This window comes from Sinohyriopsis cumingii, chromosome 1, assembly GCF_028554795.1.
Source record: "Sinohyriopsis cumingii isolate HCF-2022 chromosome 1, ASM2855479v2, whole genome shotgun sequence".
Taxonomy (NCBI): Eukaryota; Metazoa; Mollusca; class Bivalvia; order Unionida; family Unionidae; genus Sinohyriopsis; species Sinohyriopsis cumingii.
In genome coordinates this window covers 116,675,936-116,692,951 of record NC_142961.1, presented here as the reverse complement: position 1 = coordinate 116,692,951, position 17,016 = coordinate 116,675,936, and the positions used below count along the sequence as shown (strand labels likewise).

General features: G+C 36.5%; 1 protein-coding gene and 1 pseudogene across 3 annotated transcripts in view; one reads left to right on the top strand and one right to left on the bottom strand.

The window, feature by feature from the left end:
- The window catches only part of LOC149807712 (caspase activity and apoptosis inhibitor 1-like), a 325,008-nt gene that overhangs the window by 174,858 nt on the left and 133,134 nt on the right, over positions 1 to 17,016 (top strand). For all 3 annotated transcript variants that reach the window (XM_089969669.1, XM_089969649.1, XM_089969659.1), the window contains 2 exons: positions 7,678 to 7,823; positions 15,838 to 16,011. In XM_089969669.1, the coding sequence (XP_089825795.1) occupies positions 7,692 to 7,823; positions 15,838 to 16,011 (306 nt within the window). In that variant the 5' untranslated portion in view covers positions 7,678 to 7,691. The remainder of the gene's footprint in view (positions 1 to 7,677; positions 7,824 to 15,837; positions 16,012 to 17,016) is intronic.
- On the bottom strand, positions 9,065 to 10,238 carry LOC149807713 (uncharacterized; annotated as a pseudogene).

Below are 17,016 nucleotides of genomic sequence, written 5' to 3'. Positions count from 1 at the left end.
TGTGGCTGAAAAATGTCCAGAACAGCTCTTCTGCTAAGATATACCTTTTAAATTCCTAAAATGTTTGTATAAAAATCACACATTTCAAGACAGTATTTTAGGTTTATGAAACTAAATCATAAGTGTATGAATCATCGCTACCTGAATAAAGCAGGAAGAAAGTTGTATAAGAAACAGCAGTAAATTTCTGCCATCATGCCTTTCACGGTTATTTGTTTTTTTTTTTGGTTTGATTTAGTATTTACAGTACAGCAATGACCGCTCCAGTGATCTAGTGGTTAGAGCATCCACCTTGGATTCATGAGGTCGCAGGTTCAAACCCTGGCCGAGTCATACCAAAGACTTACAAAAATGGTACTAACAGTTGCCTCGCTTGGCACTCAGCATTAAGAGGTTAGTGTTAGGACTGGTCGGCCTGGTGTCAAGATAATGTGACTGGGTGCCCCAGTGCTAGACATCACTATAAACTGCCACACTGCAGCCATCATAGCGAAATGACTGAAAAATTGTTAAAGCTATGTTAAAAATCAAAATCAAACACACACACACACACATATAGTATGCAATATAAATTAGCAACTGCAATAAAGTGACTTGCCCAACAACACACCAAGGTAACTGACTTGCACTGATGGTAGGATTTGAACCTGCAACCTTTTGGACATGGGTCCAGCAATTGAAACGCTGTGCTACTGTGGCCTCTTAGCACAGATGACACCACAGTGCTAGCATGATGGATGTTGTTGTTCTTGTTGGTTTTATTGCCATGCATCATTGACTATATCATGCTGTTGGAGTAAAGAGCCTTTCCTAAGGACACAAAAGCAGCCAACTGGGGCGGCCTTGCGATTGCATTTCTGATGTTCCACTAGCTGAAGAACCGCTGCTTTTTAACTTGATGGATGACAGATGATTTGGAAATGTGAAGGGCAGTTGAGAACAAATGAAAATATTTCAAAAATTTTAAGTTTTGTATATTTACTATCATATCAGATTAGCAAGTTAAACAGCATTTACATTTGCATTCATTATAGTAAAAGTCATACAGGTTTTGTATGCATTCAGCACTATTTCAGTAATGGCTGTAGTTTTTTAGAATTTGATTACAGATACCTTTAAATGGGAATTATTCTCTTTATTTGGATCCTAATACAACCATATTCCTTTGGAAGGTAATTATTTGCACTCCCCAAGAAATACACATGGCAAAACTGAATATTAACACACTTGGACATTTCTGGATGCGGTAAACTTAAAAGTGTGATCCAGTACAAACTGGATTGAATATCTCACTGTGATGTCACAATATAAGCGACACATTTTGATGTACTACCCTATATTGAGATGAATAGGCCCATGCATGCTCTTTCTTGACCCACTTTAGTACCATTGTAAAAGTCCATAGCGATAAAATATTTGATCTGGAAATTTCTTGATGACAGTTAAGGTGCAGAACATTCATTAAACAGGATCGAATAGGCTTTTGGCTAGACTATGTTTGCATTGAATTTTTAGAACAATTAATATTTAATTTAAGATGTGTAAATGTGCCTACATGACCAAATGCAGAATAGAATTGACAGACTTATTGGCTTTGATTAAAATAAGCAAATATCTTGTATCTCAGCAGCAGTAAGTCTGTTATTCTGGCATCCAGGTTATGATTCAAAATGACCAGTCATGTGATCATAGTACGTACTATGTGAAAGGGTTGATTAGAGTTGAGGTATATTGTCTGAAATAGATTATCGTCAGAATTAGATTGCTTGATAGTCAGTACACAAATACTGTATATACATGTACTTGGTAATAAATAATTTCCATCTACAACCTGCATAGAGCCAGATCCACCTCCACATAATATGCCTGTAGATCCAGGTTTTATGTATCTTTTAGGACTAATCTAATAAGCATTACATATGTTGTTTGCAGTTGGACCCAACTTACAGGCAAATGTAGACTTTTAAGTTATTTATACAGAGAGGCTGAAGGTGGGATATAGTGGCCTAATTGGCACTTTTAATGTCAGTAATACAGAGCCTGTTGCTGTGGCATATCTTGCCTTTTTATGGATGCAAAATATTGTCAAACCTATGATGAGAATTCATCCTCCCATAGGGTGACTCCAGTATGTTCTGAAGCCCCACCCAATGGCTTCTGGCCCATGTGCCCTAGTCCTGTTCGTTTGCGGGGGCTCAGATGGATTAGAGAATTGCCTTTGCTTTTAGCATGCATAGTGAATTGAGCATTTTCATCATGTGCTTTGTTTTCACAATGTGATATTAGTGTGTTAAGAATGTATTGGCATTTCTTGGCAACCTTTTTTTTAACCTTGTTTTTTTTATAGGGCATATATATTGTCATTGAGATATTTTTTATATAGGTCAGGTAGGTATTTAGATATCCTTATCCTTGCTAAATTTGTTTGTGGTCTCGTCTTGATTCTGTTTTAGTTTGTTTTAAAACAGTACAAATCATCCATTTATTCTGACTTTTGCTTTTTGTTTATATTCTCCAGAAGGAGGCTGCACAGTCTTTACTTTCATGAGTGTGTTTAGCTATTGTCACTAATTCTTCTGAATGGAAGGTCATACCAACATGGGGTTTTCAACAAGGTCTTCTAATGGTGTCTAGTTTGTCCTCAATGTTGTTCTTATATCCAAAATGGCAGCCAATCTTATATCCAAAATGGCAGCCTTTCTTATATCCAAAATGGCAGCCAATCTTATATCCAAAATGGCAGCCATAGTCACTAATTTGTAAAATATTGTCACTCAAGAATATCAGTGATGGTTTCTGCACACATCAGTTGAAAATAAGAATATCAGTGATTAATCTCTGCACACAGCAGTTAAAAAGAAGAATTGGTCTTATCTTGAATTTCTTGGACAGTAGAGCAAGCATCAGTCTCTTCAATGGATTTGTGTTGCTTACCAATGATTGGTTTCACAGGTGTCTTTTCATTATCATGCCAGCAATATTAGATGTGTTAAGGTGTATTGTTAGTTATTCTGTCTTGCTCTGCACATCACTGTATACTAATTTATCAAATACCTTTTACACATGATTAATATGTACCTATGGATGATCATATTTATCAGTGACCAATCATATTGCAAGTCACATATGAATCACTTTGACAGTTCTCAAGTTCATATGTGTCAATGACCAATCATATTGCAAGTCACATATGAATCACTTTGACATTTCTCAAGTTCATATGTGTCAGTGACCAATCATATTGCAAGTCACATATGAATCACTTTGACATTTCTCAAGTTCATGTGTCAATCACCAATCTTATTGCAAGTCACATATGAATCACTTTTACATTTCTCAAGTTCATGTGTCAATGACCAATCATATTGCAAGTCACATATGAATCACTTTGACATTTCTCAAGTTCATATGTGTCAGTGACCAATCATATTGCAAGTCACATATGAATCACTTTGACATTTCTCAAGTTCATGTGTCAGTGACCAATCATATTGCAAGTCACATATGAATCACTTTTACATTTCTCAAGTTCATGTGTCAATGACCAGTCATATTGCAAGTCACATATGAATCACTTTGACATTTCTCAAGTTCATGTGTCAATGACCAATCATATTGCAAGTCACATATGAATCACTTTGACATTTCTTAAGTTCATGTGTCAATGACCAATCATATTGCAAGTCACATATGAATCACTTTGACATTTCTCAAGTTGATCCTGTATATTAATATTTTTTAAAATAACAACTTGAACAGATCAGATAGTGAAAAGTGATATGGACTTGACAGTGAACCCCATGACAGTGAGACCTGATAATATAATGAGGCTTGTATAGTGTGAACTCAACTTTTTTAGAGCTTACCTACTAAAAGGCAACAATTACATGTTTGCTTAGGTCACTGAATACTGTTCATATAATATGCAAGAATTGTGAAACACAGAAATGTCATAAGGTTCATCAAAGAACAATGGATTGTATGGTGTTCTGATATGCACTGTCTCTGAGTGTGGAAATTATATACCAAGTATGATATTGAACTAAAATTGTTTGAAAAATGCTAACAACAACTTACAAGGAAAATAATCTGTAGAACCTTGTGTGCAAGTTCTAAAACTCCAGTGGCCTAGTGGTTAGAGTGTCTGCCCCAGATGTGGGAGGTCACCGGTTTGAACCCGGCAGAGTCGCTAGGCACTCAGCAAAAAGAGGTTAATGTTAGGACTGGTTGGCCTGGTGTCAGGATAATATGACTGGATGAGACGTCATGCTACATGTTTGCAGCATGATGCTGCAGTGCTAGAAATCACAATAAACTGTCACACTGCAGACATCGTAGCAATACAACTGAAAAATTGTTAAAGCTATGTTAAAAATTCAAATCACCCACACACTATAACTGCAGGGATGATTTAATCTTGATGTCACATGATACCAGGTTATTTCAAGTGGGGGTTTAGGTGGGGTGGGTTTGTGTGCGTGCATGCAGTCTCATGTGCACATATGTTTACATGTCCATACATCTGTGTGTTCACCCCTCTTTCAATGGACAGACAGGAATGTCATAGTTGTTTCCTTAACAGCGTAATGTGCAGTTTCTACAGCCAACAGTGCTTTACCATGAAGAAATATCACAACATTGGCAGGCATCAAGCATTCATTTCTACAGCTTGTACAGAGCTGGTACCATGTTTGAACTACACTATTTGAACACCTGGTAAATAGATGTCAGTTGTCTGCCTGCATTGCTATTATGACTGGTCAGGCATTGTCTGCACCATTTCAACACAGACAGTATCTGACCTGGCAAAAGATTTACATTTTCATTTCTTAATCTCAGACTTGCCTGCACATATTGCTCATTACATGTCTTGTCTTGGAACCATATTATAATCCAGTCTGTCTGTCAACAGCTTGGTTTCCAAGGCAACTTTACTGGGAATAAACAGATTTCAGCCAAATTTGGTTTGCAGCTTTATACTGGTGAAACCTTTGCAGTGTTCTCTCCAGGCCAATAAGCTAAAGGGCTGGAGAGAATAGGGAAAGGAAAATCCCTGCAACTATCTCTTAGCTTTAATAGTTCCCCTACACCTCTGCCCCGCCTCACGATAAATGTTGCCCCAACACCTTTCATTGCTCTGGAAATGTCTGATAATATTCAGATTGATTCTCATGTTGAAATTTCTTTTAAAAAAACTAGTGTAGTACAGCCCTTTTAGACTTGCTGCTTGAAATATTTATCTTACTCACTGAAACAAAATAAAAAATGGCCACAGGGCAAGGGGTTAAATTAACCCCAGTTTATGGTACCTACTGCATGGGGAATAAGGATTCTGATGCTTTCTTTTGTCCAGATGTATTTCAAGGTTTTTTCAGACCTGCAAAAAAGATTTTATTTTCCAGATCCCTGATCATCTGTGTGCCAAGTTTTTCTGATCAGAGAAGAAAAAAAATAATTGGATTTTCAGAACATAGTGACTACCGGGTAGTTTGGATTTGATTTTTTGATAATTAATATTTCCTTAGACATATTCTCATTTCAGCCATTTACTATTTCTGCTGGTAAGAATCCTTCAATTTCTATTAAGTATAGAGACCGTTTGAAGGATTTTGTGGGATGAAATCAAAATTTGTTATGGGGGCGCTCACCAGATAATATGTACTTTTGAGAGAGTGACGTATGTAAGGTGAAGTAGTTCGCATTTAAAACATGCACAATGGAGAGAATGTTCGCATACCTCTATGCTACATTAATGTAAATTCTTTTTCTTTAAAATCCTAACCCTATGCAAAATACGAAACTGTAGAGTGCCACCTTAAAACAAATTTAAAAAAATGTTTGCAATTATTTTTTTTATTTTCATATAATTATGTATGATGTTCTGAATAAAATGGTACATTCATATTGATGTTAAGCATGAAAATAAGCTAATTATGATCATTTTTCTGTTGCTTACATAATTTGCCATGAGGTATGTTTGTGTGAGTAGTGACCTTAATTATGGGGAAATTAGAAGTCTTAGAATATAGGAATAGAATCAGCTTAAATTTAAAACTGTTGCAATAAGTGACAGAAATATATGGTGAAAATGTTTCTTTTCATTTATTTGCAATGAAATAAAAAAATAAATGAAGAGAAAGTGAATTCGCTTCTTCCATATTAAACAATAGGCAAATATTTTACACTTTGACCTTTGACCTTTATGAACCTGATGAGTTACCTCCCTTTTCAAATTGTAAAATTCATTGTTGATATCTCAGAAATAATTCTGGCTAGTTTCATGTTCCTGTCACTCAGCATAACATTGGTTGCTTTGCTTACAAAATGTAATGTGCATTCTTAAAATAGCTCACTTTTTATCATGGGGGGGGGGGGAGGCTGGACTTGTTAGAGACTCTGACACTCATAAATACTGTTCTGTGGGGGAAAGGCAGGAGACTTATTCAAAAGGATTGTTTTGATGCTTGCAACTCAAATGTTTCAGCCATATAAACATAATTAAATCATACAAAAATAATACCTACATCTTCTTTATGGTGGCGCTCACCAGATAATACATACTTTTGAGAGAGTGTTGTATGTAAGGTGAAGTAGTTCACATTTAAAACATGCACAATGGAGAGAATGTTGGCGTACCTCTATGCTACATTAATGTAATGTGGATGATATTTCTTTTGGATATTGTACTTTTGGAAATTTTACATGATTTAAGCACACTGCTAACTAAAATCACTGCTCCCTTGTGTTAAAAAATCAGCCTGAATTAGTCTAAAGTACACTGCATAGCAGCTATTAAAATAGGGAAAATGAATTTTGCCAGACTAGACAATACCAGCTTCTGAAAGTGCAATGAATGAATTACCAAATATATAAAATGTAAAAAAAGTTATCGGCTCTTTTTTATACAATTTACCTCTGAAGTTCAGGAAGTGAAAATGACCAAGTAGAGCTAGCACTTTTTTGTAAGGTGCACATCTGAAGTAAGGCCAAGCTGTATACTCTATAACCCATAGTACACCCATCAATCATACACCAAAATAAAGGGAATTAAAGGTTCTTTGCATTATACCTAAGATATACAAGGTCTTTTTTAAATAGCCAGTATAACCAGTGAGGAAAGCCGGGGAAATTCTTTTTCTTTAAAATCCTAACCCTATGCAAAATACGAAACTGTAGAGCGCCATCTATTAGGCTGTACATTAGCAAGACACTGATCTACATTGATTGTCACTTTTTTTGTGGAGATGTTTTACTGAGTTACAGCCCTTGTTTGACCTTTGAACAGATTATGTAGTTATGGCCCATGTTTAACTCAGAACTTTACATATCAGCTCACTAGTATTTGAAGGTCTTTGTGGCATTAAAAAAAATCAAATTTGGTACAAGGCATGACATTAAATGTACATAGATCAAGGCTGGTTTTCACCATTTTCCTGCAAACATTTACTGAGTTAAGGTACTTGTTTGATTTTGAGCCTGCCTTTCAGTTTCCAATGGTTTAATGTTAAGATTCAGACAAATTTGGTTCTTATTGTTTTCTAGGAGACATTTTCAAAGTTACAGTCCTGTTTGTTACTTGTATCTTTGTCCATGAGTGGTATCATAATGGCTGAGGCATTCATGGCATGTGATTACATTTCTAGTTATTTCTATTGATGGTTTAATATTTTTTTTCAGTCAAAACTTCCACCATGAGTGCTGCAAAAATGTTAGCTGACTCCACCCAGGCTGATCTATCTTCAGCTGAGGAGGCAGGCAGTGCGAAACGGAAAAAGTCTTCTGAGAAGAAGAAACCAAGGAAACGAAAGGCCACAGTCAAGAAGGTTTTATATTTTATGTGACTGTTTTAAATATTAAAGTATTATATTTTTTAAATTCCACTGTATTGAATTGCATTTTGGTCTTACATTTAACTATCATGAATTCTATACATTAGACATTTTCTTCAGGTCCGTCTTTAATGTTATATATATTATAAGTTTTATGCATGTATCTTTAAGGTCCATTGAAACATTCATATGTGTGTTTGTGTGTGTGTGTGTGTGTGTTTTGTATTTTTTAATGTAGCTTTAAAAAAATTTCAGTCATATCACTATGATATCAGCAGTGTGTCAGTTTATAGTGATGTCTAGCACTGGGGCACCATGCCTGAGACATGTAGCATGATGTCCCACCCAGTCACATTAGCCTGACACCAGTCCTAACACTAACCTCTTAATGCAGAGCGCCAAGTGAGGCAGCTGCTAGTACCATTTCTGTAAGTCTTTTGTATGACTCGGTCAGGGATCAAACCCACGACCTCACTTATCTGAGACGGATGCTCTAACCACAAGGCCACCATAGTTCAGGACATAATTAATGAATAGTTATTATAATATCTGAAAATTATCTATCAAAAGCAGGGGTGAACAACATATGGCCCATAGACAAAATGCAGTCAGCTGACACATTTTGTACAGCCTGTGATTTTACTTAACACATGTATTTATTATTTTTGCATTCAAACAAAACTTGCTCAGTGCTCCCCACTTAGTTCCAATAACGGTCGATTCTGGCCCATATAATTATTTGAGTTGTGCACAGCTGATATTGTAGAGATGCCACTGGGTGGTGGTGTTGGTGAGGTTGATTGGCTGATTGTACCTTCTTATAAGGTGTCCACTTTATTCAGTTCTTTTTATCTAGGATATGATCGCCCTTGGTGCTATTGTCTGGATCAAGTAAATATTAATATCAAGTGTGAAACTTATAGGTGGAATAAATAGCATACATGCCATGTTTCCTGGAACCAAATCAGAGATTTCTGTTCTAAATCAGGGAGATTAGTGTAATGACTATTTTTCTCATAAGTATTAATGTGAAAATGCAGATCATACCACATCTAAGTAAAATAACTATAATGAATAATAGTTACTGAACTTTATTAATTTTGTTTTATGTTATTTTCTTAATCTCACAAAAAATAATTTAAGAATCTTCACAAGAATCACTGTGGTTCAAAAAAATAATGATACACTGGAACCTCAAACACTCAAAGTTGTTTTTTTTCTTCAACATGTGTTGGTTATCTTTCAGTCTTGTTGAGAAGCTCCTTTTTTGCAGCAATAAACAAATCATTTGAAGGTCTGAGCTCAAAACAGTCACACTTTGTATTTATCTTACACAGTATTAGTGGCGACACAGTTTTTCCACATAAATTTCCATGGTGGTCTGTCTGAATCTTCCTCAACAGGCTGAAACAGTGTTCAGGGTCTGCTTTACTGTGTGGCAAGCTGAGTGCTGCCATAGAGAGCATCACTAGATTTGGGAGTCTGGGTTTCTTCAAGGGTGTGGAAACTCTGCTCATGTCTACCCAGAAAATATCCAACAGTGTTTCTGCCTGAGTGAAAATGGGCAGGTCTGGGTTGGGGAGAGCTGGAAGTCCCTGAACTCATCTTCAAGTTGACACTTTGTCAGTTATTGTAACCAGTCTGTCACTCAGTGGAAGCACAACTTCTGCAGAATCTCCAATCTTCTCTCAGGATTCAAGTAACCAAGGGCCTTCAGGGTCTGGTCATTAAATGGAAACTTGGCTAGCATCTTTGCTGTAACTTCCTCATAGATGGACCTCACACTCCTAAAGAAGGAGCTCAGCAGGGTTGGAGAAATGTCATCTGGGTTGTTTTAAATGAAATGTCTGGCTTCCATACCCACTGCTAACAAAGAGTTGTCATGCTGGTTTTCTGGTGACATAAAGTTGTCCTCCGTAATGCTGGCTGATGAAGTGATAACAGTCATATTCACAAACTTTCCAATGAATTTCCATAGAATTCGTTCCATCTCCACATGGAAGTATCCCTCCATAGCATCACCAGCCTGGAACATGGTGTTAAAGTCATTCAGTGGTTCCTTGATGTATAGAAGAAAGTGATATGTCAGTTTCATCTCTGAGTTTTTAAGTTTCTCCACATCTGTTTACTCTTCTCCCCATCTTCACAGCATCTTCATGGCTCTGGAAATATGACTGAAGAGCTGGCCACTGTTGAAGGAAGCGTGCATTTCTGGAGTGACAGCCACCTTGTGCTACAATGCTTGACCAGTTTGTACTCCTCACTTTTGGTAAACTCTAGGAATTCTTTATACACCTCTCTACGCTTGGAACTGTAAGAGAAGTGGTAGCAGGTGTCGACCAGATGTTCTTCAACTGGGATAGACGATTTCTTCCAACCACTCTGAGTACAGTTACTGGCCAGATACATACAGTCGATTACATCTGTTTGCTGTACTCTGGAGAGGACAGAATTTTTCTTTCCAACCAATATATATATTTGCATTGTCACTGCTAAACCCTACTGGGTTCTTCCAAAGAATCTGTCTGTTTGTTAAGACTTTCAGTTAAAAAGGTTTTCACCAGTTCCAATATTGCAAATGGGCATAGCCAGGAATTTGGTTATCACTCTGTGAATGTTACTGTTAAATACCCTTATAAGAATTGCTACACACTTTTCATCACCACTGTCATTTGACTCATCCATCATCACTGAGAAAGAGTTTTCCTTGCATAGTAAAGTTACTTGATTCCCATACAATGGACCCAGTGCATTGGTAACAACGTTTCTTACCATAGTTCTTTTGCAGCAAAATTTTTGAGTAATTTGCGAGTCAGGAAACCTAACCTTACACAGCTCACTAAAATGATGAGCAACCAAGAATGGTAAATTATGCTCCGCCACAAAGTTAGTAAACAGAACCTCTGCTTTAGTGGCGTTGTATACCGATGTTGGTGCAAACATTTGCATTACTTTAGGCACATTATCTGATGATTTCTCATTTGCAATGTGCTGCATACTTTTCAGGTGCCTTGTAAGATCATTTTTTTTCCCCACTAGAAATGTTCAAATGTGTGTTGCAAGCTGTGCGGTACACAAAGCTTTTCTCCCTTTTCAGTACTCTTCACACATTTAAATTCACCTTTCCGAGCACTGTTGAACTTATAAACATTATTCTTCTTTTCGAAGGCATATTTTCCATTGAATCCATTAGCTGACATTTCACCTTGGCACCAATTTTTTTAAAATAACCCCAGAATTATTTGTAGGAATATACATCAACTTATGTGTTTGGTGATTTGCCTCCTGCGGAGCGCACTGCGTGCTGTACAACAACAAAGGCTGATGATATTCCAATTGTGATGTTTCTCCTTCCACTGCCATATTGCTCCAAGTGAACAAAAGCAGTTCAGAATATAATTCTCAATGGGGACAAATTACATCCGAGGTTTATTTCTCGAATTGATGGAAAAGACAGAGAACATTCCGATTGTAATAAATTGATTGACGGATTACGGTAGTCATGAACAGTGTATTGAATGTTGTTTTAGCTGGAAATACCTATGCTTGGCAGTTTTTTTATTTCCGGGAGATCTTGTTGGCAAATCAGTAGATCAAAAGATGGGGTCAAAAATCAAAAGACTCCCAGACAATTCAGGAGACCTGGCATGTATGAAATAGAGATCTGAGCATATGTATAGAACAGAATGACATGAGCCCCTGTACATGAAAAGACAACAATTTAATCAATTACACAAACAACTGTGATAATACATTACATTAGGAAGATACACTTCTTTTTTAAATAAATCTTTCACCAAATTTCAAACACAAATATATTTATATAAATAGCCGGTCTGTTTAAATGATAGAATTGGTTCATCATAGAATTGAGTGAACAATCAAAGTCATTGCCTTGTACACCTTCATAACTTGCTGATTTCCAGTCCACTCCAACTTCACTGTGGTTGTTCCTCTAGGTCCTTTCGCTTTTTCTCTTCTCCAACCTCCCTACTGACTCGTCTCTTTTCGGCCCTCAAACTTCATGTGGGTAGTTGGGTAAGTAATTACATATATACTTGGATCAGTAGGTCCATGGATACGTCAGTGGAGCTATTTCCCCTTGTGCTTTCAAGCTTTGTTTGCTTCTACCGCCAGAATTGTATCCGTTGACTTTCCAGACATCCGGTCCCTGTGACAAATGTTTTACGAGAGAATTTCTTCCAAATTCAATCTCGGAGTCTCCTATATATTTTTCTCTTGCAGGAAAACATTGACTAAATTTTTGGCGATGGGGGCATATAAAACCCAAGATATTTTGTGTGGGAACCATGCCCTTTATTTAGCGTAACCAATCAGGATTAAATATATGTACCGCCTTTTATAACTAGATGCCAAACTTTCGGTCAGCCTGACTGCTAGATTTCCAAACAACTGATTCTGGAAAACTCAACTCTAACAGTTCTGATATAAAATCGAGTGTGTGTGATTTGGATTTTTAACGTAGCTTTAACAATTTTTCAGTCATATTGCTACGATGTCTGCAATGCTGACCGCCAGTTGAGGTAGCTGTTAGTACCATTTTTGTACGTCTTTGGTATGACTCAGCCGGGGATCAAACCCACAACCTCCCGCATCTGAGGCGGATGCTCTAACCACTAGGCCACCAGAGCGGTTATAAAATCGAAGTTAGCCTTGCCTTTTCTAGTCTGTCTGATGGTTAAATAAATGAAGGCTTAATTAAGAATCACTTCCTCTTCCGACATAGACATTAGAAATCATTGCAGTATAGCGATTTAACAAGCACCTGTACCCATAAATCTAATTAATTGTTCTCTTGCCCAAGTTAATGTGCTCTTCATAGACCTACAGAAATTTGCATCCTTACATATATAAAGAAAACCATAGAGAAGTAAATTGATTTTCAAAGCACATTTCCAATCGTGCTTATTTTTTTTCTTCATGTGGTATGGTCTGTTGTTTTACTGTCCATTGCTTATTTTCTGTCCCTCCATTAGCACATGTTTTCACTACTCCTGCTAAACAACTTTTAGGGTAGCCTTAAAACTTTGTACACATTCATCAATCCAATCAGTGGCCATTTTGAAAAATCTTGCTATTGCTACACTTCTTGAATGGATGGTCATATGAACATGGTGTGTTCATTGAAAGACTTCGCACAATATCTCGTTGGTCTCAAAAGAAAATGGTGCCAATCTGATTTCCATTATGGCTGCCATGGCATCCATCTTGGAAATTTTGTTACTGCTACTTCTCCAGACTGGATGGTCACATGAACATAGGGTTTTCACTGAAAGACATCTTTTAATGTCTAGTTCGTCTTAAATGAAAATGCTGGTAATCTGTTGTTCAATATGGCCATCACATTTGACATGTTGAAAATCTAGTTAATTCTATTCGTCCTGAATGGATTGTCATATAGTCATGGGGTTTTCACTGCAAGACTTCTTGTAGTATCTAGTTGATCCTAAATGAAAATTATGCTGATTTGATGTTCAGTGTCGCCATCATGGCAGCCATCTTGAAAATCTACTTATTTCTACTCGCCCTGAATTCATTAAATAATATCAGAGATGGTTTCAAAGTTCAACATATAAAATGAAGAAATGGTCTTATCTTCAGTTCTTCAGAGCCTCAGGGGTTTTTTTTCCTCCCCAAACCCAGGTATTCAGGTAAGTATGTGCAGATCCACCTGGGCATTTTGTCAGTTATGTCTAATTGCATAATGATAATTTAAGGCTTGTAAAGATTAAAACCTTTGTTCTGTAGTATTCTTGTTTCAGCTCAAATCAAGCACCATCATTCAAACACTTCACAAAGCAGTGATTGCTTGTGACAGTTGTTTCACCTAGCCTGTAACACAGACCATGTTCTAGTGGAATGGGAGACTGAAACAGACATCAACTGTCAAATTTTAGCTCATCAAATCAGTCTGGCTTGTCAGTATCAATTTCTGTATGGACAGTTGGGTTCTGGGGCTCCCACAGGAAACTGTTTGTAGTTAGTTTGAGATTGTCAAATTATAGAATGGAAGTCAATTCTATTCGTCCTAGATCATCTTGGAAGTTATTGATCTAGTCTGATAAGCAGGGCAAGTAATAGCACTTGCTTAAATTTTGTCTGTCTTGAATGATAATAAGGAAGTATAGTTAATTGAGAAAATAAGAAATTTTTGTAACTGAACGTACATAGTTATTAAAGGAGTTCTGGAGTTTCTTTGATATTTAGAACTTTTTTTAAAGTATGGATTGATTTATGAGTGGTCTGTCATATCTAACTGTGTTTTTTTTTTAAAATTATTTTCAGTCAGAAATGGTTAATATTAACATAAGAAGAAACCAGAGCTATTAGTTACATTTGCATTGCATAGGGCCCATTGGGTAAAGTTTGCTTGGCAGGGCCTTAAATCGACACACTTTGCGAAAAGGAAGGCGGAGATATTCAGTAAAGATAATAAGCCATAGCTCAATAGACTGGTGTTTTAAAATATGGCAATACAATTTTATGCAGGACTACAACACTTTAAAGCTGGTGAAGTTATGATCCAGAAACAAAGTTCAAGCAATTAAGGGACATAACTCCTGTAAATGAGGAAATGGAATTTTGCAATCAGACTCATTCAAGGTCAGAGTTGGGAGGATGGGAAATCAGGGGCCATAACTCCTGTAAATGAGGATATGGAATTCTACAATCAGACTCATTCAAGGTCAGATTGATATTATGCTGCAAATTTAATTAAAAAACCTTGGTTGAATTGTAAAAGTCAGAGTTGGGAGGATGGGAAATCAGGGGCCATAACTCCTGTAAATGAGGATATGGACTCCTACAATCAGACTCATTCAAGGTCAGATTGATATTATGCTGCAAATTTAATTAAAACAAACCTTGGTTGAATTGTTAAAGTCAGAGTTGGGAGGATGGGAAATCAGGGGCCATAACTCCTTAATGTTGTACAGTGCTGGAAATTGAAGTCATTGAAGGTCTTATCAAGATAAAGCCTGACGTTAAATTTGGTTGATATCTGACAATTCTTTGTAAAAACTATGCAGTGGATTAAACCATCAGCATGAACTGGGCAATGAAGGACATTTACTTGTGTAAATGAGTTGTGGAACACTGAAAAATCAAAGACATTCAGGATCCCAATTTTATAAAGCTGCAAGCCGATTTTGTTGAAATCTAATACTATTTGGTACTGCAATGCTATGGAAACCTAACTGAAGGGGTTGACAATCAGAGGATATAAATGAATGATGTCATAGACCCCTGGAAACCAAACTTTCAAGGTCTGAGAAATACTACACTTCACACACATGAGTCCTAGGTAACATATGGATTCGGAATGTAAGGTTAAGAGGATTGGAAATCAAGAACCAAAACTCCACAAAATTTTCGACATAAAAGACCAAAATATGAACTCACTCCGTATCATCAGTATAAAACTGCTTGTTAAATTTGATTTAAATCCATTTATTCCCAGTGATGTTATCGTTAGAAAACCATATTGTTCATGGAGGGACAGACAAATGGACAGACAGTGTGATTAAAATAGGGCTCTGCCATCTTTGTACAGTAGGGCCCTGGCAATGTTGTGCATTGTAGATTTATGCAAAATATTTGCACTGATGAAGAATGTATAACACTAGATTTGACATGGGGTTTTTGAGCAATATAAACTCTGCCTTCTTAATTTCTTAAATTCCTATCAGAGAAGGAATACTTTCTGCACAGCTACATTAAAATGAGGAACCATGCTGAATAAGTGATGACTGTACTGTATGGCTACAAATTTTGTAAAAGCACATTTCTAAAAATTGCTTCTGTTTTTTCAGTGGAAATTCTCTCTGGGAAAATTGCATGAAAGCTGTGAAAATGCTCATGAAGTTTTTATATGCATTTTTGTGGCCATTAAGCTAAATTGCCTTAGAATCTACATTAAGTAAAATTTTTTAGCAACATGCATCAAGGAATAAAAATTATTCAAGTTCCCCTTTACTACTTCTTGCAGGCTTCAAAGAAAAAGGGAAGTGGCAATGAAGAGTCCGATGATTCTGACCTTGACCTTCAAAAAGATATAAAACCAATTGGTGATTACATCAAGGATCGCGGGAAAATGCTGGAACAGATGTTGCACTCCATTCGGGGAACCAGTCTGCAAAGAGCGCTCCCTGATATTTTGAAGGTGAGGCCCCTTTCTTTGTTTCTACTGCATGCAATGCAAAAAATGCAGTGCATAATTCATGCCTGAGGAATCATCATTTAAAGAAAAAGAACTATTATGTTCTCATCAGCAGAATTTGGTCGTAATATATTGAGTGGTAAAATTTGTGCTGTGTTTGAATTGTGCTAGCTTAGACAGAAAAAAGACTTTTAAAAAAACAAACATTCAATGTGTTACATGGATTCACTTCTGTTGTTTCAGAATATTGTTTCAAAATGTTTTTAATTAATATAGAAAATAACAGAATCAGCATTTGATGATTGGACCACAACAGTTGTAAACTCCCAGTTTCTTTTTTGTTAAGAATGAAAGATGCAGTGTAAGTCTTTGTCTTTCTACCAACACATACATTTTATTTGCTTTAATTTGTTGAACATTACAGACTCACATGTCTAAAAACATTTTGACCTGATAAAAGTATCGTGTGACATCTAACGCTGTAAAACTGAAATGAAACAACCTTACTTGGACAGAAAAAATTATCAATTGCAAATTGAGATGATTTCTCTGTTACATGGGTGAGAAAATAATAAATCTTGAATGGACTTGAATTCTTAAAAATCAGCAAATTCCTTACAAAAATGTGGTGGGTGTGGAAACATCAGCTGTTAAATATCTTATGGTGCCATTAGCTTGAACTTCCCTCAAGTCTGTACTTCTTATTACTTCATAAAAGCGTCATTGAGGTCACAGCGACTTGTCATTAATATCAACGTAATCACAAGGTTCAGGGTGTTGAAACCAAATGGTTTATTTAATTTTGCCACTGAATAACATTAAATTTACAGGTACAATTATTTCAGTGAAGGTTGAAATGTTATCAAGCATTTTTTAAATAACTATAATTTACAAGACTCACTGCATATTCAGCCACAATGACTGAATGGTTAACATGCTGGACTCGTGACCAAAATGGTACATATTCGAATCCTACCATCAGACCAACCTGGGTTAGATCCTATGGTG